Source organism: Lynx canadensis, chromosome A2, assembly GCF_007474595.2.
Source record: "Lynx canadensis isolate LIC74 chromosome A2, mLynCan4.pri.v2, whole genome shotgun sequence".
NCBI lineage: Eukaryota > Metazoa > Chordata > Mammalia > Carnivora > Felidae > Lynx > Lynx canadensis.
Window position 1 is genome coordinate 160036829 of NC_044304.2, and position 23007 is coordinate 160059835.

The 23007-nt window shown below is 39.2% G+C and overlaps 1 protein-coding gene across 1 annotated transcript in view; it reads left to right on the forward strand.

Annotated features, from left to right (window-relative positions):
* The window catches only part of CNTNAP2 (contactin associated protein 2), a 1395900-nt gene that overhangs the window by 306095 nt on the left and 1066798 nt on the right, over positions 1 to 23007 (forward strand). The window contains 4 exon segments of the mRNA XM_032592507.1: positions 7446 to 7649; positions 11347 to 11531; positions 17772 to 17915; positions 21557 to 21821. Of these exon segments, the coding sequence (XP_032448398.1) occupies positions 7446 to 7649; positions 11347 to 11531; positions 17772 to 17915; positions 21557 to 21821 (798 nt within the window).

Sequence of the window (23007 nt, forward strand, 5' to 3'; positions counted from 1 at the left end):
CTGTTACTGACATTTTGGAATCTATTTTAACTCTTTAGGTTTAAACCACAGGTATAGTGAAAGAAAAGGCAGTGGTTTAGAAGAAAGAAATTAATCAGATCAGAGTAGTGTGCCGATGAGATGAGATAGATTATGTTCTTCCAGAGTTAATACCTGTTGGTTGAATAATACCAAGTTAATTAATAATAATGGAACGAATTGTATCCCTCCACCCCCCACACACAAAAAATAGCCTAACATTACCATTCTTTTCTTCTGATAGTTGAAACCTTGGATATATGAAAAATTGTCATGCCCAAGGGGAATCAGAATGGTTCTTGAAATTTCTTCCAATCTGGTGATTCTGGTTTTTAATGAAAAAGTAAAACAATAGTGTGTTTAATACTTTAATCCAATTTATTGAAATACGAATGACAACATGAAATCATTTAACAAATACTTACTGAGTCCCAACTGTTTCTAAGGCACTGAGTACTGGGCTTCAGGATGAAGGAAAACAAAGTCTCTGACGCATATGTTTTCAGAAGAGGAGAATGTGTACCATGCTGTAAATATATAAACACATGAACATGTCAGGTAGAGATAAATGTTGTGAAGAATAGAAGTGAGTTGAATAGATGGAGGGTAAAGATGGCAGCAGGCATGCTGTTTTGTAAGGAATGGTCAACGTATTCAAAATTAAATGGGGCATCTGTTGGATCAGTAGGCATCCGACTTTTGGTTTTCTGCTCAGGTCATGATATCGTGGTTTGTAAGATTGAGCCCCACATCGGTCACTGTGCTGTTACTGTGGAACCTGCTTGGTTTTCTCTTTCTCCCTTTCAGTCTCTGTCCCTCGCTCACGCACATGTTCTCTCTCTCTCAAAATAAATAAACATTAAAAAAAGATACCCATACTTTAAAAAAATATATAGATTTGCATTTATGCAACATTTACAAAACTAAGGAAATTTCACCTGGTAGTGTTTTTAAACTTTACTTCCAGAGATATATTTCAAACTATTGAAAGTGGCCTGGGTATGTATTTATATAAATGTAATGTTAAAAATGGGTGCCTGGCTGGCTCAGTATGTAGGGCATGTGACACTTGATCTCAAGGTCATGAGTCAAAACCCATGTTGAGCATAGAGCTTACATAATACGATGTACAAAATAGGAAATTATTTTTTTTCAAAATAGGAAATTATTTTTAAAACTTAAAGCTCATGTGCAGTAGAGTACTATGTAGCCATTGAAAATTTCACTGAAGAAAAATTTAGCAGAAAAAATACTGGAATAATATATATAGAAAAACATTGAGTATTTTGATAACTATGTGGTATAATTGTATATAATGTAAATGGCCTTTTTTTGCTTTCATATATGATATAAAATTTTTACAGTGAGTACATATTTTATGATAATAAAACAACTTTTTTTAAAATATCAAACCCTTTAGATTACCACTTAAATTAATGGTCACTTCAGGGGCGCCTAGATGGCTCAGTCGGTTAAGCATCCAATGTCAGCTCAAGTCATGATCTCATGGTCTGTGGGCTTTAGTCCTGCTCTGGGCTCTGTGCTGACAGCTGAAAGCCTGGAGCCTGCTTCACATTGTGTCTCTCTCTCTCTTTGCCCCTCCCTCTGCTCACACTCTGTCTCCCTGTCAAAATAAAATAAAGACATGAAAAAAAATTAATAGTCACTTCAGTGTATTTAAATAGTAATCAGTAATCACTTAAATATTACTACTGCTTTTAAAAGTCACTATGCAAAAAGATTTGATTGAAATGGAGAGAGCTTCAAAATCATAGCAAATCTTTGTGAAATCAGCTACTAAGAAATACTTCATAAATTTGTGTCCTTTTTCTTTCAGTCATCTGTTTGTGTGAAAGGATATAAAATACAGATAGATTACAATGATGTATATTTACAGAAAAACTATTTTGTGCTTTCTAAAAAGCAAACTAAAAAAACAAGCTGTAAGTTTCTCAGTACCATGCGAATTTGGGGCTTCTTGGAAAAATGTCTGATTTCTACATTCAGGGCAAGGACATTGCAAGATGAAGTTAGAGAATTTTGTAGTGCCAGGAAGTGAGGAATTGAGTGAGTGAGAGAGAGAGAGAAAGAGAGAGAGAGAGAATGCGAAGGGGGAGGGGAGGCAGAGCAGGAGGTGCCACAGGGCAAATAGACAAAAGAGATGGTCTGAAAGAGCTCCTGATGGCCAAAGCTGGAACACTTTGAGTACTGGCAGTATTCAGTTCAACTAAAAGCATAAACATGTGCAATCTCACAGTGATATGCATGAGTAAATGAATAGAACAAATCTTCCTTCAGAAGAATTCCAAGCAATACATGTAGATACTTCTGTCTCCATGAGCTGGAGTTAATTCCCCTTACCCTATGTATGGACTGAACCCTGGTGACTCATTTCCCCAGAGAGTAAAAGGAAAACAAAACAAAAGGAAAAACAGTAAGGCGGCAGATATCACCTTAGCCAACGTCACTAGGGAGAAGTTACGTTGAGATGGTGCTTCCCCTGGTAAGTGATGACACCGCAAGTCTATGGTGGTCTCCCCACACAGCTGTAACACCAGTCCAGTCCTCAAAAATTCAGACCTACGTAGGCTGAGGAAGAGTCAACAAAATATGAGACTGGTAGTCTTCTAACGTGTCAGAGTTAGAGAGGACTAAGAAACTGTCACCAGTTGTAGGATACTAAGGAAACATGCTGACTGAATGCATTGAGAAATCCTGAAAAAGAAAAGACAAGACATTTGTGAAAGCTGGCGAAATCTCAACATGGTCTGTATTTCAATGAATAGTGTTCTACCTAAGTTAATGTCTTAGATTTGACACATATGCAGGTTACGTACAGTGTTAACAGTAGAAGAAGCTGAGTGAGGGTGTATGGGAACCCTGTTCTGTCTTTGGAACCTTTTCTGTTTATCTGAAATTATTCCAAAATAAAAGTTTTATTATAAAGAAAATAGCAAAAACAAATTCTCATTGAAGAAATTGGACATCCGACTGATGGTATGTTTTTAGCTAGAAAAATCCTCTTTTGGAAAAAAGTGACATAAAAACTAATATTTATGGACAAAAACCAAACAGTGGAGTGTAATCCATATGTTTGTGTGTGTATATATATATACGTATATATGGATTATATAGATTTGTTATATACATATACACACACATACATATTCTGTGTATGCAAATTCAAATGATCAGAAATGGACATTATGAGCAGCACCTGAATGGCTCAGTTGGTTAAGCGTCCAACTTTGGCTCGGGTCATGATCTCACCATATGTGAGTTTGAGCCCTGCATCTGGCTCTGTGCTGATAGCTCAGAGCCTGGAGCATGCTTCAGAGTCTGTGTCTTCCTCTGTCTCTGCCCCTCCCCTGCTTGTGCTCTCTCTCTCAAGAATAAATAAGCATAAAAAAATTAATAAATGGACATTATGAGTAGCTATTTCAGTAAAATAGAATTATGTCCTTTTGATTTTGTTCTTTTTAAAAATTTTTTTAACGTTTATTTATTTTTGAGACAGAGAGAGACAGAGCATGAACGGGGGAGGGTCAGAGAGAGAGGGAGACACAGAATCTGAAACAGGCTCCAGGCTCTGAGCCGTCAGCACAGAGCCCGATGCAGGGCTCGAACTCACGGACCGCGAGATCGTGACCTGAGCCGAAGTCGGCCGCTTAACCGACTGAGCCACCCAGGCGCCCCATTGATTTTGTTCTTTAACCCTTTTGTATTCTCAGTTCTTTTGCAAGAAAGTGAAATATTTATAAGAAAACAGGAAATCAGAAGTAGTTCCTAAGTACTTATTTTGGAGTGCTGTATTCAAATACATTTTTATTTCTTTCAAACAAATAGGCTAAATTACCATTTCAAATTATATATATGCTTACTTTATGTAAGTGGCTTGGTGCATGAAGGTCAATAAAACATGAATTAGCTAAAACATACAATTTCTCAACTAATATTTGTAAATATTATTTATCCAAAACTCAAGCTGCTTATCAGTCAACATTTTGAACCATAACCAAAGGAAATGACATTCTTGTCTCTCTCTCTCCACCCCTCCATACACACACACACACACACACACACACACACACACCTATGCATATATCTATATAGAATGATGTTTGGATAATTCCTCACATTAAATAGGTGGGTAGGTGGGTAGATGAATAACTGTGTAAAATGTAGAAGGATGTGCACCAACCTTTTGCCCATATTGATCATATTGGTGATCTCCTATGTTCAGAATTTACTTTCTACATCTCTGTTTCTGTATTAATTTCCTTTCAATTGGAAACATACATTATATTTTAGTAAAAAAATATAGCAAAGATAGTTTTTAAATATTAAAATCTTTAGATGGTAAACCCTCCTCCAAAATATCCAAATTCAGAAAGTAAAGACTAACAATGAAATTAAAATGAAAAGAAAACAGCCTTCTCTACCATGACATTTTGATGAATTGGGCACGTTACCAGCTCTCTGAGTTATTGTTAGAAACAGAATCGGGGAAGCACTGTGATTTTGCATTCAGTCTTTGACTAGCCATTGTTGTTGTTCAGATTGCTTAAACAGTTCAGCCATACATATTTAATCACTGCATAGAAAACTTAATTCTAGGGAGTGATAAGCAATCAGGGTAATAGGGTGGGGGGGAAGGTGGCTTGTCCCAAAATAAGCACAACATAGTATTAGATATCAAATGAAATTTAAATATATTTTTGTAGGAAATAGAATTAAATTCTGATAGTTTTTATAATATCCCAGACTCTCTTCATAGTGTACAGTATGTTTTTCTGTAAGAATTTTATATCACAGATTATTTAGAGGAATTTTGTAATTTCAAAGACCACTCTAAGCTCACGTCCACATACTGATATGCAAGCTTTAACTTAGTCATAGGAGAACAGCTTTGGTTTCATAATGCAAGAGTGCTGGCTTGCAGAGCATTTTATCAGTTTCTCGAATGACCATTGACCACTTACCATTTGTCAGATGAGTGTTGGTCCACATGAATAGGGTTCCTTTATGTGTTTCTGAATATTCTAGGGCTGCGTGAAGAGATCAACCATGCCCATCCTTCTTCTCACTTTTTCCATTGTCCTAAAAGTGAGGACGAGAGGCACCAACATTTGTGCTATTCTGTGCCTGGAACTGATTGTAGATTTTGATTTAGAAGAAGATAGGGGAGGGGTGAATTCTTTCTTCTATCTAAGCTCAGGGAACATTTCCTTCCTGAGAGATGAATGGGGAATATTTTATGTCAATTAATATATATTGAAGGTGTATAAAACAATGATGTGTCTATTATTCAACTGTCACTGACATGAAATTGACTGCAAAATTACTTTCTGGAGTTCAGAATTTACTCCCTCCTCCTGACTTTTCATTTATGCACTTTTCAAGACAAAAAGTAATTTCTACTGACTGCTGGATTATAAATTCAACCTGGGATTTTATAATCATATTCCACTTTTTTTTCTCTCTTACCTCTCATCACAGATGATAAAGATATTGCAATTGGAATTCAGCTGTGACAGTATAGATGATTAAGCTAAAGTCTAATTGGCTTTGCAGTGTTAGCAGAAGCCTAAATTTAATGGTTGGTTTTTCCCCCTTAGTAAAATAAACCTCTGTGATTTACAGCCTTCGAGAACAGAATTCTGTTGATTAAGAAGGTCTTTCTATGGACGGTAAAGAATTGACTATATGGATGAAAATTTAAAGTGCAAAGTTATATTTTTCTTTCTGAACTTTGTAGAATGCAACAATTCTCTAATTAAATAAGAACTAAATAGGAGCAAAACTTGTAATGGCAAGTGATGCACAAAGTGGATGTGGCCGTGGTGACTACATTCTGTCCCAGCACCGAAGCTACCATGGGGTGGCCCGCTTAAAGTATTCCCTGTGGCAACTGAAGCAAACAAGTGCCAGAGAACTAGGGCAGGAGATGAGAAAACATTTCTCCAGGAGACTTTAGACTTGTTATTATTTTTCTCCAATGTCACTCTGGAATTCTTTAGCAAGACCTTGCCCCAAACTGAGAGGCGGGCTTCATTCAGGCTTGTAATTCTAAAGTAATTAAAGCTATCTAGTTTGACTAGGTTTTGTTTTATTTTTTAAGTTTGTTTTTGATGTTTATTCATTTCTGAGAGAGAGAGAGAGCACGAGCTGTCTCTGGGGGAGGGGCAAAGAGGGAGACTTAGAATCCAAAGCAGGCTCCAGGCTCTGAGCTGTCAGCGCAGAGCCCGAAGTGGGACTCGAACCCACGAACTGTGAGAGCATGACCTTAGCTAAAGTCAGACGCTTAATAGACTGAGCCACCCAGGTGCCCCATGACTAGGTTTTCTATTATTTAAAAGTAAAAGCTGAAAGGAAAGGGTTTTTACAAATATTTTTAATGACAAAGGTCTAATTATAACTAAGCTTCTGTTTGTACTCAAAACTTGATATGAATAATTACAGTTCATCTTTGAGCCATCCCATGGATTGGGAATTTACTAACCAATAGTGCATAATAAGTAAGATACATTTCATTTTTCTTTCTGGTGTGAGTAAGTAGCAATTATGAAACTAATCCACTCCCCCCATCACCTGTTTCTAAGGATGGTGACAAAATTGTTCATGCTTCCAAAAAGTTTATATAATTTTATGTCTTCAATAAAATTCTCTAAACTCAAATTAGAGTTACTCTAGTCAGAGATGAGGTTAGATATTTGTTCTTCTAACACATATATGGGTAAGGATGTCTTTGCTCATGGTAGCAAAAAACATGGGCAGTCTGTCTCTCTCTTCCAAAGACATGCAGCTAACAAGAAATTTCAGGCAGATGTGAGGTCCAAGAGCAAATAGTAAGAAGCTTCTTAAAGTTCAATTAGCTATAAACTCTGGGTACTACCATAAAGGCTACTGAAAATGGAGTTGAATATAAACCGTTAGAAAAATGAGTACACCATCAAACCCTGCATTCCAGGATCCTTTATTCTTATATCAAAAAATAAATTTGTGAGTGAAGTGTATATTTAAAAACCATGAGTAGCCCCATTTAAGAAAGATAATATTAAAATCTCATAATATGTCAAAGATTTTTAAAAAATTACTTTTTTCCAGTAAACTCCAGACTCCCAAGTTAATATTTGAAGCATATAAATAATTAATGGAATTTATGTTGTTAGTATTATAATTGAAGTAAGATTTTATGCTACTAAAGGTCCCTTTGATCATTTTTTATGAATACCCTCCCTAAAATTTATTTCAGAACACATAAGCCAAAAGAAGAAATAGAACAAGAACGAGGACTCCAGATTTTTCAGGAAAAAAAACTTCTTTCTCATTTATTCTGTGCAGACATCCATTGGAAGTGGGTGTATTTTGCAGTGGGTAGCGACATATAAGAATTGAAATAAAATGTTACTTGTTTCTTCTTTTAGGGGCTGATGTTATCAACTTTGATGGCCACGTTGTGTTACCATATAGATTCAGAAACAAGAAGATGAAAACACTTAAAGATGTCATCGCCTTGAAATTTAAAACCTCTGAAAGTGAAGGGGTGATCTTGCATGGAGAAGGACAGCAAGGGGATTACATTACCCTGGAACTGAAAAAAGCCAAGCTGGTCTTCAGCTTAAACCTAGGTATGTTCTGACTTTTGGCCCCATTCTTTCCTTTTATTAGTATTCCCATTAGTAAAAGGTTAATGTTCCTTAATCCTTAAAATGTAAATTAAAAAAAAAGCAGTTCCTATTATGTTTTCAGTTTATTTTTAATCCATAGTGGGTTAATCCATTTTAATTCACATATACTTATGCATTAAAAAATAATTATTACATTCTTGGCCTAAGCAAGGTACTGTACTAATATCTGAGATATGGTGGTGAGCAAATAGAGAAGGTCCTTGAGTTCACGAAATGTATGACCTAGTGGAGGAGTCAGACGATATCTTATCTATTATTATTTTAAACCAACTGGATCAAAAGCAATGACTTCAAATAATGATAAGTAGTATCAGCTCCATTAAATAGGCTAAGATGATAAAGGATACTAGAGGCAAGAACGGTCAACATTGGAATAAGTATTGAGGAATATCCTTCCCGGGAAGATACTCAAGCTGAGATCTCAGTTATGACTAAAACTAGCCATGAGAATGTTGAGGAGAAAAAGCAGTCCAAGGTAGCAATCCCTACTGATGAAAATCTGGCCTGCTCGGGGAACAGGAAGGAGGCTGGTGGGGGTGGATGAAATGAGTCAGTGGGAGAGAAGACAAAATCTGGAAGTTGGGGATTGTTCAAATCCTATTAAGATGCTGTACAGCATGGTAAAGGTTTTAGATATTATTCTTTAAGGAAGAGAAACTATAGGTAGGCTTTAAACCATGTGGCCTCATGATCTTATTTTTAAAAGTTTTGCTGAGTCTTCTGTAAAATAAAATGCTTGCGTTTGCACGAGAGGCAAAGCCAGACTTCCGCATCATGCAAGTGAGCGATGGCCCTGGCTTGCGGAGGTGGCCGTCAGCAGAGATGCAGGGAAGTAGGTCTAGTTGGGACATGATTTTAGCGGTAAGTTCAGCCTACTTGGTAATTAGAAAGAAAGAGAATTAGCCAAGGAGAATTCCTCGACACCTAATGGACGTAAGTGCCGTTTTCAGAAGTAGAGACAACTCTGTTTTCTCTATAGAGTTTCTTCTAAGAAAGGATCATGAGTTTCTTCTAATAGAGGAGGTCTAAAATGGACATGGTGCATTTCAGTTGCCTGTTAGACACAGGGGGTTGCATGTATGAGACTGAGAGAAGGTGTTACATGGAGACTGAGGGGAGTGGACCGTGGCAGGTGGAAACAGTGGTGTCAGAGACCAGGAAGAGAAAAGATGTGGCTGCTGTTTCGGATTCACCTAAGATGTCACGAAGAGGAAGACAGGCAGGTGAATATTGGCTGACGCCCCGTAGAAGTTACTGCTGCCTTTCTCTCCGTGGAATAGAAAGGACAGTAGTTTTATTGACATAGGTTTAAGAAAAGATAAGAAATGTGGAAGCGAGTTTTTCAAACATAATCAACTAGAAATCGGAGAATCAGGAATCAGAGAAATGAAATATTGCCTGGAAAAGGAGTTGAACTAGAGTGAGTTACTCTTTGGTTTGGTTTTTTGTTGTTTTTAAGCGTTTTAAGCCTCTTGTTTGGCTAAAAATTTCAGGATTTATGTAAGAACTTTTTGAAGGGCATCATACAAATTCCATAAAGTCTTCTGTTATAAAGAGTAACAGAATTCTACAAAAATTTACATCTAAAATATATTAATAGCTGAAATTCTCATGTTAAATGCATCCCAGGAGAAAGCTACAAAACTAAAGATTAGAACATGAAAACAGATCCTGCCTCTTTCACATGCTTATCAGTCTGAGCGGTCCAAACATACTAAATTTTATTACTTTGAAAATCAGTATTATACTAAAAAGGACAGTTTCTTTTTTTTTTTAAGTTTATTCATTTATTTTGAGAGACAGAGAGCAAGAGAGAATATGAGCAGGGGAGGACAGAGAGAGACAGAGAGAAAGAGAATACTAAGCAGGCTCTGCACTGTTAGCATGGAGCCTGATGTGGGGCTTGAACCCACGAACCTTGAGATCATGACCTGAGCCGAAACCAAGAATTGATTGTTTAACCGACTGAGCCACCCAGGTGCCCCACTCTAAATCATTTTTGAAACAAGTTTAAATAGAAGATGAAAAGCAGAAATGGGTGGGGAGAGGTTTGATAACAGAAAATAAAATCTAAGCACTTGAACAAATATGCATGCATACACACACACACACACACACACACACACACACAGAGCAGTTGAATTATATCTAAGGATCTTTATTTTTTCAACCCTTTCTCCTTTTTTTTTCCTAAAGTGAAACACAGAGAGAAGCCTTTTAAAAGCCATGTGCTTTATATAGGTGTGATGTTACTGTTCTGAAGCAAGTACCCGATCCTGTGACCTCACAGAATGATCATTACCTTTTCACTGCAAAGCAGTTTACTTGCAGTTTTATTGACTGACTGGAATTTATGACAGTCAAGGAAATGGACTCACTCAGAGGTCCACTGTGCCTTTTGAATGCCATTACCTAAATATCAGGCATATCTAGCTGCTGCTGAGTCTTGTAGCCATTTAAAGTAATTTAAAGGAATAAAATTGAGTGTGTCCTTTCACTTAGACTTGTTCATGCTTTTCTTTCTCCCTCTCTACCCCACCGCCACATGTCTATACACAATCATGGTCACAATCCCGGCACGTTTCATTTCATCACCACAAGGAAAGAAAATCCGATCTAGGAAAACTATAGAAAATGTCAGGTGGAGACATCATTAGCATCCTAACTGTGAGAAAAAAAAAAAAAGAAAGAAAGAATTCGATGCTCTAATCAGTTGTGTGTTTCTCTTATTTCTGTCATTCTATTTATTCTGAAACCATGATATATTTTTATAGCATTTAGTTTTGCCTGACCACGGAAAGCAATACTTGATTAGGCAAAATAGAAGGTAGTATAAAACGTGTGAACGGTAAACAGAGATGACTTGAGTAAACATTTTGGATTCTTGCACCCTTTCACTCTCATTTATGGCCTTATTGCCATAAACTAGATTAATGCCACAGATACATTTTTGCAAGTTTTTATTTTAAAATATAACTCGAGTTAATTTTCCGTGCAATTAAATGTTACACTGTGCTTAAAATGACCGCTTCTGGAGCCAGTGGGAACTGGAAACCGTCATGCTGTGTTTTCTTGACCGATAATAAAAATAACAGCAACAGTGAAAGACGGTTAACAGGTAACATGGTGTAGCGAGTGCTCACTCTTTGCCAAGAAGTAAGTTGAGTTCTTTGCGTGTACTAATTACTTTAATCGTCATAGCAACCTTGCAAAGCTGCTACTCTTCTTTTCTCCATCTTACACGTGAGGCAGCATATGTGCAGGGAAGCAGCCAGCTCGCCCAGGATGATGGCGCGAGCCGCTGCTGGAGCCAGCGTGAGAACTCGGGCACTTTGCTCCAGAGCCATGGGCACGGACTCTGTAAGGAACCCATCAGATCTAGCGGAATTCATGGCACCGTGGGGAAAAAAGCTCATTTTTTTCCTTCTTAAAGGAGATGTTTCCCATTGTTAATAACTTTTATGTATTTTGACTATGCAACTGTTTTTAAGCGTAGTTATGCATGCTGGGCCCTACGGCAGTGTCAGGAGACGGGACTTTTGAGGGCAACGCCGGCCTATGGCTGTAATGAAAAGTCCGCTGCCCCCCAGGGTCACTGTGGTGTCACTGCCTCATTTCTGTTCGTCCCACGGCTCAGGAAGCAACCAGCTCGGCCCCATCTACGGCCACACGTCTGTGACGACCGGAAGTCTGCTGGACGATCACCACTGGCACTCTGTGGTCATCGAGCGCCAGGGCCGGAGCATCAACCTCACCCTGGACAGGGGCGTGCAGCACTTCCGCACCAACGGAGAGTTCGACTACCTGGACCTGGACTACGAGGTGAGCGCCAGCACGTGGCCGTGGCGGGAGGGCCCCGGGGGCTGCCGCCGTCCCCCACGGCTCTGCCGGGAGACCGTCAGGCACGTAGCCGCCAACGCCACCCGCTTTCGACTCCGGGGAAGTCTCATCGTTCAACTTCAGGGCCCAATCTATTCACGCTGTCGTTTTATTCGTTTCTAAATTTCTAGTTTTTAATTGTATTTGAAGTGTTTTAAAAATCTTGGTACCAACGTAATCATTTGAAGGGAACGGACCATCTGTCCTGTCATCAGGGCAATTCAGTAAGTCCAGGATCAAATATAAGATGTAATCTGTCCATTGTTAGTTAATTATGCTATAAATCACCCATTCTTCTTGAGGGTGGATGGACATCATATTATAAACGCAGGGCTGCCTAATATTTATTACAAAATATTGACTGAGAAATTCCAAGTTCTGATTTATATTAAGTCATTTATGAATTCATGACTGTAGATAGTTCCTCAGTCAGGTTCTATTTTCTCAGATATAATTATCATATAAGAAATAAAGTAAATATAGAATATTTTAAGAGGTTGTTCATAAATAAGAGGACGTATTTTACTCCCTAAATGACCAACGATTAAAAAAAATTGTTGATCATATCGATCCCATAAAAACTATATAGTCCCATATTATACAGGTTGCCATTTCAGGTTTTTTAATAAATTATTTGGAGAGCAGTTCAACCTTAAAATGTCCACACAAAATGTTAATCACATATAGAGATAAGAGTTCTAGACAATATTCACAACAGTGTTACATTTTCTAGAAGAAAAAGGATGACAATGAAAAAAAAGAGAGTAGCAGTAAAATAAATAGGATGAAATATTATTCAGCAAGAGGTTTCCAAACTTTCTTACTTCGCAAAACCCTCAGTGTGTTATTAATTTTTCCACACAATCCTAGACTATTCTGTAATAGTTTGAGCCAAACAACTTAATATATGTTTATAGCCTAACAACTCAGGAGCCCTTTGAACAAAATGCAGCTAAAATAAAAGAAAAAATGTACATTCGTATGAAAGAAAGAACAATGGTTACTTGCCGATGGGCGGAGTGTTCCTGTGCTGTCTAGCTCCTCAGATTTTGGAATCAGATTTGACTGCCATTCTCGTCTTCTGTCCCACTTTTACCTTCATGTGACACTGTTTTTATCAGAGAAACAGCCAAAAACTCATGTTCACAAAGACAGGAAATCATCAAAAGCAGTGTAGTAGGATGTTGGAACGGTGAACTAGTTCAAGCTAGCGTTTCACATAATGCCCAGAACATGTCAAATATCACTGTGTCTTCTTTAAAAATATAAAGTGTAGGGGCGCCTGGGTGGCTGAGACAGTTAAGCATCTGACTCTTGGTTTTGGTTCAGGTCACCATCTCACGGTTCATGAGACAGAACCCTGCGTCGATCTCTGCGCTGACAGCAGGAGCCTGCTTGGAATTTTCTCTCTCCCTCTCTCTGTAGCCCTTTTCTACTCAGCCTGTGTGTGTACATGCTCTCCCTCTCTCAAAATAAAGTTAAAAACTTAAAAAAAATAAAAATATCAAGTGTATGGTAGCTGTGACCCTTTGGGGTTTCTGTGCTCAGTATGCCTCACTCCCAGTTTTGAAATTGTGTACACACACACACACACACACACACACACACATACACACACAGAGATTTTTAAAAATGTGTAGTAGGCTTACCATAAGATAATTGAAAAAGTTAGGATTTACACCTGTGTTTTATATTTTCTTTTCTTTTTTTTCGTTAATGTTTATTTTTGAGAGAGAGGGAGACAGAGAGAGGGAGACAGAGCACAAGCAGGGCAGGGGCAGAGAGAGAGGGAGACACAGAATCCGAAGCAGGATCCAGGCTCTGAGCTGTTAGTACAGAGTCCGACAGGGGGCTCGAGCCCATGAACTGTGAGATCACGACCTGAGCCGAAGTCAGACGCTCAACTGACTGAGCCACCCAGGTGCCTCTATATTTTCTTTAAATATTTAAATAGTTTCTAAATTGTCTCCAAGATGAATCTATTATATACATTCCTATGTAGGAATTTAAAATAGATTATGCTACATAAACCTTGATATTGAGACTTTATTAACATTACAATGTTTAAGGTTATCAGAAAATAATTGTATCCATTCCCCAAAAATCTCCTTAAAGCAAAATGATTATTGCAAGGGAAAGAATGTTAAAATCCCAGAAGTTTCTCTTTTTTTCTAAATTAGTGTATTTCTTGGCTTAGGTAGCTTATCTCTCCCTGTATGAGAGAACCTAAAGATGAATTATTCATCCTCCATTAATAAACTCTGAAGTATCATACAAGAGATTAGAGATCCTGGAACATTAGCAGTGAGCAAACACAATTCCAATTTTCAAAAAACAGAATTAAAAATTTGGGGTCATACACTCTATGAGTTTGTGGTGAAATCTATGAATATTCATGCACACACAAGACCTTGCATAGAGGGTCAGCACTTTCCTGGACACGTTGAGGCCCATCAATTATACACACCATGTTTGAGAACTTCAGCTGTAGACGACGATGCCTGAGACATTGTTAGAGACACTAGGAAAAATGTTAATTTATTGATAAAGAATCAGGAGTCAGTTGAATTGAGTCAGTCTCTCAGTGTTTTTGCACATATTTCTTTGACTCATCCATACAGTAACTAGACTCAGACCCCAAGTGGGGCTTGTTATGAATAATTGAAGTCATTCCTATTACTCAGGAAATTCCAAGGGTTTTAGGAGCTCTGTGCCAGGAACTGGGAACAAAGACCAAATATATTTATTTTACTACACCATGATAGAGTAATCCCATCATATAGACTAAATACAAATCATCTCAAGAACATACATAATAAAAAAATATAGAGATGCGTTCTGAGTGGTTATGTTTTGTTTATCGTAATTTAATTTAAATCTATATAATTTAGTTTTTAACAGTGGCTCTGTTTAACAATCTGTTTTCATGAGCCAGCATGAGTAGGATTCAGCACACCATAGGGGTAAATTAATACCTATAGCCATTCCCAGAGATGTACATCATGAAAGAAACAGTAGAAAACACGTTTGCTTCTTTGAGGTGACTCAATGTGGGCATTGTCTTGTGGAGGATGGTTTAAGAGTTCGCCTTACTCACCTCCTGGAGCCTAGTTACACTGAAGAGTGAGCCAATCACCATTTGCAGGCAAACTGCTAGCCCTGTGCTGCCCTGAGAAAGTACAAAGGTAAACACATGCACATCCTTCATCTCGGCCAAAGGGCAGGACCACACACTGATGTTTGGCCTGGCTTCTCTCTTTTCCTCAGCTAAATTCCAGGACGCACCCACTGTGCCTGTTATGCCATTGCCTTTGCAGTACAGTTCTGCTTGGGAAGTAGAGGAATGCATGCCCCTTGATAGCTGGAGAGCTAGGCTAGGATTTGAGAGAGATACCAGCTAGGATTTCGTAGAGAATCAACTGCGCAGCACAAACTGGACCCAAAGGCCTGGGTTTGTGTCCCTTTTTGCTTCTTACTGGTGTGTGACAGTGGACAAATCATAGTCCCCTTTTGGAAAGTGAAAGTAAAACTCCTTTGTCATAGCACTTGAAGAAGCGTAGGAAGCAATAGGAACCACCCCACGTGTCGGTTATGTGACAGATGCCTCCATATAGAAGGTGATGTGGGCAGGTAGCCCTGGGCTCACATGGCAGCGTCGTGGTCATCAAGACCCCAGTCTGCTTTTACCCTGCCGCTCCTCCACCCCCATTGCAAGTCATCCCACCATGGCTCTTCACCTTCCATCTTGCATTCCTAGTGGGAAGGAAGAGTGGAGAAGGCTGTGCTCGCCTCCCCTTTCATTTATAGTTCTTAGACTCACACAAGGTCCTACTTTATTCTCACAAGACCAAACCTTGCTTCACGGAGGTTGGTGAATGCCATAGGTTGGCTGGAGAGCTCTGTGCATGCTGAAGAATGTTTGCATTTCCCTAAAGAAGGTGTGAGAAAGGACACTCGGAGCTATCTAGCAGTCTCTGCCGTGCTGTGCAAACTCTTGGCAACTAACAAAATGGTGAATGTGGCTATTTCCTTGGAGTCAGGGTTGTTACTGAATGGTGACATCATCAGTAAGCCAGTCGTGAGTTATATGAATATATGATTATCTAGCAACTGCAATGATGGGTTTTTTTGGCTATCTGAATAATTACAATATCAGGCACTTAAGGCACTTCATTTTACTGATGAGAATGCATAATCAGAAGAAGTGACAATCTAATATCATATGATTAGTTGTACTAGGAATTGGGATTTGAACCCACGTCTCCTAGTTGTGAGGAAATCTGGTAAATTGAGCCTCTGTTGCTTCCCTAGGGCACCTCTGATGATGAGGTAGGACATGTGCTGAGGGTTGCTGAAAGCAGGGAAACCAGAGGAGTGCTTAATCGTCATCCCAAAGAAAAAAGTTCCAAAAAAGTTCCAAAATAAATAAACCGTACACCTGGAGAAAGAATGAGACAGTATGTTGAAACTAGTATTTAGTAATAACGTTCAAAATGTGCCACTGCAGGGGGTACCCGGGTGGCTCGGTCGGTAGAACGTCTGACTCTTGAATTCAGCTGAGGTTATGATTCGTGAGATCAAGCCCCGCTGTCAGAGCCGTGCCTGCTTGGGATCCTCTCTCCCTCTCTCTCTGCCCCTCCCCCACTTGTACTCGCTCTCTCAAAAATAAATAAACTTAAAAAAAAGTATTAAAAAATGCGATGCATGTCATTAAGCATAGAAAATTTTATTCTATCAACTGGGAAAGAACTGGTAAAATAAACTGTAGATGGAAATTATAACACTCCACGTAATTATCAATAATTCTTACCTTTGGTATTAGATATACTTAGTTAGGACCTAATAAGTTCAGTTTAGTGCCACTTGAAAATATTTTCCTAGTAATTCTACTGTTTAAGTTTACAGTATAATTTTCCTTTTGTCATTTCCTAATCCTTTCTATATATTTATTCTCAATCTCCCCTTCTTCTTTCATATATAAACTCTGTGGTAAATGATACATTTTCAACTAGCCATTATTACCAAATTTTATTTTCAGTGAGGTCCTTTGTTTTTTTATATTGTCTCATAAACTATCATTAATTTGTGCTTTTTTCCCCTAAAACTAAGCCTCTAAAATGCCGTGACACTAAATAAAAGACCATAATTTGCTAATGGCCTCCTAGAACACAAAGGTCTGTTTCTTATGTTTCAAATACAAAGTCTTGACGTTCAAAAATATTTAACAACTGCTTTCATTTTCAAAGCTTTATAGGAAAAGTTAATAATGGTACCGTTGAATAATAATTAAAAGAGAAATAACATCTGGGTTATATATCTTGGTACTGCAGCTCTGGTTAGTATTTAAATTTATTTACTACTAATTCACTATTAGCAGTAAATGTCATTATGGCAATACATATATTAAGTATAATTTTACATTATAGGAAGTTGATACTATACTGCTGTAATTTGGCCAAAGATACATGGAAAAATACGTACTCTCTTTTTATAGGTGATAGTTAGCAGCCAGAGAATCACGGTAAGGGGTGTCCAGCTTATTCCCTAGGATTCAGAAGACGTATAATATCTCTCAGCCTCAGTGCTCACATCATAGCCCCCACGTCCTAATATGTTCTTAATGTAGTAACAAGACTTTTTGAACCATTTTCGGTATTTGAATAAGTCTAGTGAATATTTGACTCAGTGGTTTTTTAGAGTAAAATTAAGTCTACATAGGATAAATACAATATTTCTTCCTTTGGGCTGCGGTTTTTTCAGGGTAGTATTATATTCATACTGGGTATCTCATGATGACTAGAAGCATTGATTAGTATATCTTTGAATGATAAACATAAAAATATGTTTTTAATATTAATAAAAGAAGCGTCCTCAATAAAATCTTTTGAAACATTTCAGGAAAATTTATAAAATGCCTTTTGAGTGGCTACATTGGAAAAGATTATTACTATTTACTTATTAAAATCGTAATCTAATTGCCAGAATTAATGATACTGTTATGGACTTCCATAACAACATAATTTAATATGCAACGGATTCTGGAGGAAGAAAAAATGTCTGTATATTCTGGGAGAGGTAAGATAATTGACCGTGGCTGTATTAACAGTTTTGTCTAATTTATTGTGAATGTTACCTGTTTAAGTCAAACACAGTGTGAACTTTTATAATTTTCTTTTCTCAAAGATAACCTTCGGAGGCATACCCTTCTCTGGGAAGCCAAGTTCCAGCAGTAGAAAGAACTTCAAAGGCTGCATGGAAAGCATTAATTACAATGGTATCAACATAACTGATCTTGCAAAAAGGAAGAAACTAGAGCCCTCAAATGTGGTAAGATTGCTCACTCCAAAATACTGATGTAGAGAAACGTCACAGTTTTGTTTTCTGTGGAGTATCGAACAGCGTCACACAGCATTTGTCGTCATGCCGATGTGGGGCTCAACAGTGTAAAAGTAACTTGAGAGTTGCCTAAAAATGTGTAACGAGTGGATATATTCTGAGAATAGGTAATGGTTTTTGAGGTCGATTAGAGTGAAATAGATGGTTAGTTTCACTCAGATGGGGCACAGGATTTTGACACCATGTTTCTGGATTCCCTGCCTCAGAGGGACAGGCGAACCTCAGTTGTGCTTTGTCCTGGCAGGTCAGCAGCCCTTACGCTGGCAGCATCATGTCTCCAGATGTCTGATCATATATGGCTTTCCAATTCTTGTTTATGATTTAATTCAAGATTTTAGAAAGTGTTACATCCAGGAACTTGATTGTACTCACTTGTATGTTTCCAGAGATAACGCATCCAGATCAGTAAATAAATACACTTTTTGTGAAAGCCCGAACATACTAAATATCAGGCAGTTAAATAAGGATCGATTGCCACTGGGTAGTGAAGGCTGTGACATAGCGCCTGACAGGGATCTTCTTCCAGCTCCCTCTGGGAGTTGTTTCCAGATTTAACTGTTTAAAGGAGGAGAGCAAAAATCGAAGAATGCTCTAGCATACCCGCTTCTCCATGACACTGCTTAGCATCACTGAAAGATACCAGCTGAAAAATATAGTATGTGTCCCCTGTTGTTCTGCAAGAGCAGGAGTTAACTTCAATCTACAAGTATTATTTGGAAGAGTCTGGGGTTCCGGAGACCCACGCATTCGAGAAACCACTAACAGTAGATAACGTTACGAATGCTTGCCTCATGTCCCAGAAGAGCTCTGATGGTCTGTTGCCCTGCATTTGAGCTGAGGTTTTTTTTTTTTTTTTTTTTTACAAAATGACTGGACAAAAAGAAATCCTGTAATGAATAAACAGGAGTCCCAGGTCAGTTATAAAAAAAAATTATTAAGGTATAAAATAATTCATGTGAAATTTTTCTTTAAAAATTATTTTTTCTTAAAAATAATAGTACATACTGACTAAAAAGTTGAAATTTGAAATGATCTCATCAAACATTAATATAGAGAAAAATAGTAATAGTTCCATTTATAGGCAGCAGGCACTGTGCTAGGAATGTTACTTTTATGGTAATCTGAGAATAGTACTACAGTATGAGTAAAGATGTTGTCATACACGTTTTGTAGATGAAAAAAAAAATGTGAGATTTTACCTGGAAAAGTAACTTTCCGAAATGAATGTGAGTGGATTCACAGCGTGTGACCCCCGAGGTCATAGTCTCCTATATTGTGTTATTTCCTACCTAGAGCAGTATTAATATATATGCTTTTTTAAGCTTTGGATAAAATGGCACCAGGGTCCTTTTGTTTTCCCAGAAATCGTTGCTTAAGATAAAAAGGTACAGAAGCCAAATCATCAGAATACTGTTTCTATTATCTGCACCTTTAGGAAGTGGTAAAGTGTTATTTCTGCCCAAACCTCCCATTGGGTCCTGAGATGCATTCATTAGGCACCCAAACTATAAAGGATTTTCCTATGGAGACTTATTCCCACGGCAACTTTAACTGCAAAATATATTGTAGTTACAAATGCTATTTTAACGTGAATAACAAAGATATTTAATAAAGATAGATATAAATTATCTATAATTATATTTGTTAAAATAGAATGAACCCACATGGAATAAGCTTCTAAACAAAAACGTGTACATATTAAAATTTTAGGCAGAATAGAGACAAGTGGGATATTTTGTAAGCAACTCTAAAGGGAATATTTATGAAGGAAATTTGCTTTCAAAGATGTCAAGTGCTGGTATTTCAGTGAAATTGACTCAACACTCCTCCTGCACCCTGTCTTCACGCACAAACACGTTTCCTCATATTGGTTCACAACCTCCTGGAGAGCTTCCTGGGTGTAATCTGAAAACAGCCTTTGGATGCCGAGGCAGGGAGAGACAGAAGAAAGAGGCAGACCACATCCCACTGGTATGTGGCCGGTTTCATAGACAAGCAAGGGACTTGCTTCAAGACAAGCAAGGGAACTTCTAGGCTTGTCTTGGGCAGCCAGGAGATGAGTAGATCTCTGCCTTGCCTGCCAAGTCTGAAAAGTTTTATAGAGGTCTTAACTGGATTCACTTATGGAGACAGGAGGACCCAACTGACTTCACTCAAGTACCCAGTTCAGATAGCCTCAACCCCGCATCTCTGTCTCAAGGCTCTGTCTTTGGAGCGGCCTCCGGGAGTTAAGGAGGCAAGTAGAGCAAACATTCCAAGGATGAGGGAGGAGGTGGGGAGCCTCTAATTGTCCCAGTCCTGCTCCAGGGTCAGCTGGCAGTCACGTCTTCTGGTGACCTCCTCTGGCACCTCATTACACATTGACTCCAGAGTCAGCATTTTTGCTCAGGAAGGACCTTTAGTTTTGCAGGGAGACAATCTCCACAACCCAGGTATGCGGTCAGTTATAACATCTCCATTATTAGGCGAAGGCAGTTCTTTTCATCAGTAAAAGCAAGCATTTAAAAATGACCATCTGTGAAGCGAAGCTGCAGATTTAATTTGAATATTAATTCAGAGGGACAGCCTGCCTTAGATGTGATGGCTAATGTGCTGAAATGGAAGAACCATCCATCTAAACGTAGACACCGTGGTGTTGTGTTGTGAAATAAATGATTGAAGGGCCCGATGAAAATGGCATCAAATTATATTCCTCAGGATATTATGGCAGGATAAAAGAAGTTGGAAGCAAATGTAGGTTTTCAGACCTTTAATAGGAAGGTACTTACACACTGAATGTAACGTTTAGTAGTGTATCTGAATGGTAAGTCACATTTCTCTGTACAAAATAGAGGGAGTGGGAGGGGAAAGGAGCAGGCTTTAATGATCAAGTTTCTTTTCATTTTGTACGTTCATATTAGTATTTTCAGAAGCACTAATTCAGTATAATCTATGCACATTTAATATCACAATAACAATATAACAAAATAATCTGAAATAATCACGATTACGCTGATGTCTCACAGTTAATATTAATTCACATATATCAGGTATAAGGACAAGAGCCAAGAATCTTTGTCCCCTGATGTCAGTTAATAAATAGCAACCGAATGGCCGTAGTTCCCCTGCCCCCGCTAACCTGTGAAGGGACGCTGGACAAAGGCCGTCCAGAAGCCGGCAGCGGCCTCTCCTCCCTGGCTCGTGCCTCATCGGTACTGGGGGAGGGGCGCGGCAGCCCCCTGCCTTGTTCACGGAGTCCAGCCGTCTGCACTCAGGCCCACCCCGCAGGGACGCCTCCCGCCCCGTCGGCTGTCGTCCCCCAGTTCCACGGAAGACGGCCCTTCTTAGATCCCTCATCTCGACGCCGGCTGCCCTTAGGCACACCCTGCAGGTGGAGTGATGCCCTGGTGTCCGGTTGCCGAATCCCCACCGCGCTGGCTGCCGCGTCGGAGAGCTCGTGCGGGCCCAGGCTCGGCTTCGGCCTCTCTACACCTGTCGCGGCCTCTGTACACCTGTCGCTCTGTCTGCCTTTGGACGCGGACTGCTCGTTTGAATCCTGCGCGCCTCTCAAAGCGCGTCCTTGTGTCTTACAGGGGAATTTGAGTTTCTCGTGTGTGGAGCCCTACACGGTGCCTGTGTTTTTCAACGCTACCAGTTACCTGGAGGTGCCGGGACGGCCTGACCAGGACCTGTTTTCCGTCAGTTTCCAGTTCAGGACCTGGAACCCAAACGGCCTCCTGCTTTTCAGTCACTTTGCGGATAATTTGGGCAACGTGGAGATCGACCTGACCGAAAGCAAAGTGGGTGTTCGCATCAACGTCACGCAGACCAAGATGAGCCAGATAGACATCTCCTCCGGTGAGTGAGCCCCGCTCGCGGCCTGCTCCCGAGGCCGCCGTGATTTCCCCAGCCTGCGTCGCTTCTGTTGTCTCGTGTAGGTGTTGCGTGCCCGGGGTTCTGTGCGGATTCAGACTCGTGAGGGTCTCGCTTGGCTGCCCGGAGTGCTCGGGCACTTGCTGGGAAGGTGAGGCCTGGGCGAGGAGGCAAGTTGGTGGAGGCTGTGTCAGCACCAAAACCTTCTCTTGCTGATAAGCGCTAATTCACGTTCATCGGGACGGTGGGGAGTGCTCGGAGTGTTTTACGTTTACAGACGAAGAATGTCTGTTTTACTAACAGAAGAGTACCTGGCAGTTTTTGACTTGGACATTCAGATACCTTTTGCCCTTAGTAACAAGTGCATGTTAATTTAATTATGACTTTTAAAGTTATATTCAACTGCTTGAAGCAAAGCCTTGAAGTCTTCTCGCTAAATTTATGTGATATTTCGGGAAAACCACAACAACAGTAACAACAATAACAACGAAGGGTGGTTACAGGGAGGAATGACAAGATGTGTGCATCAACTGAGGAAAGACTGTCTTGGCTTAGGGTGATTTTTAAACATGACCTCACAATGGTATGATTGAGGCTGGGGTCATAATTGTTCCTAATTGAATAAACTTAGCAATCTTGGGATAATCTTTGACTAATATCGTACAAAGAAAGCTAGGATCACAGGGTGAGATGATATAAACAGAGAAAAACTAGGGGGACTGATAAACAGTAAAAGTTCTCATCAAATTTCTCTAGATATTTCTTGCCATAGTGTTATATTTTTATTTTGTTAGAACTCCTAAGAAATGGAAAACGGGAATAGCTAATGTTGACTGAGCGCTTTGTACAGATGTACCAAATACTCAAATGCTCAACTGTAAGACTGCCGACTGATTTCTAAATATTCCATGTTCACTTGCAATACCGTATGTATGCACCTGACATGGTTTCTAACACGTCCTACTATTTGTGTCCGTGTCATTTCCCTGCAGGCTGTTAGGTCTTTAAGGGATGAGGCGATGCCTCTTCTTCTCTTCTAGCCTATAGAATAGCACCTGTTACATTAGAGGTCCTCTGGGAATGTTTGTGGAGTTAACACTGTGGCCCTTTAACTCGTGTTCACTAACAGAATATCTCTGGCTGAAGGGTATGCATCTTTCCATACGACAAG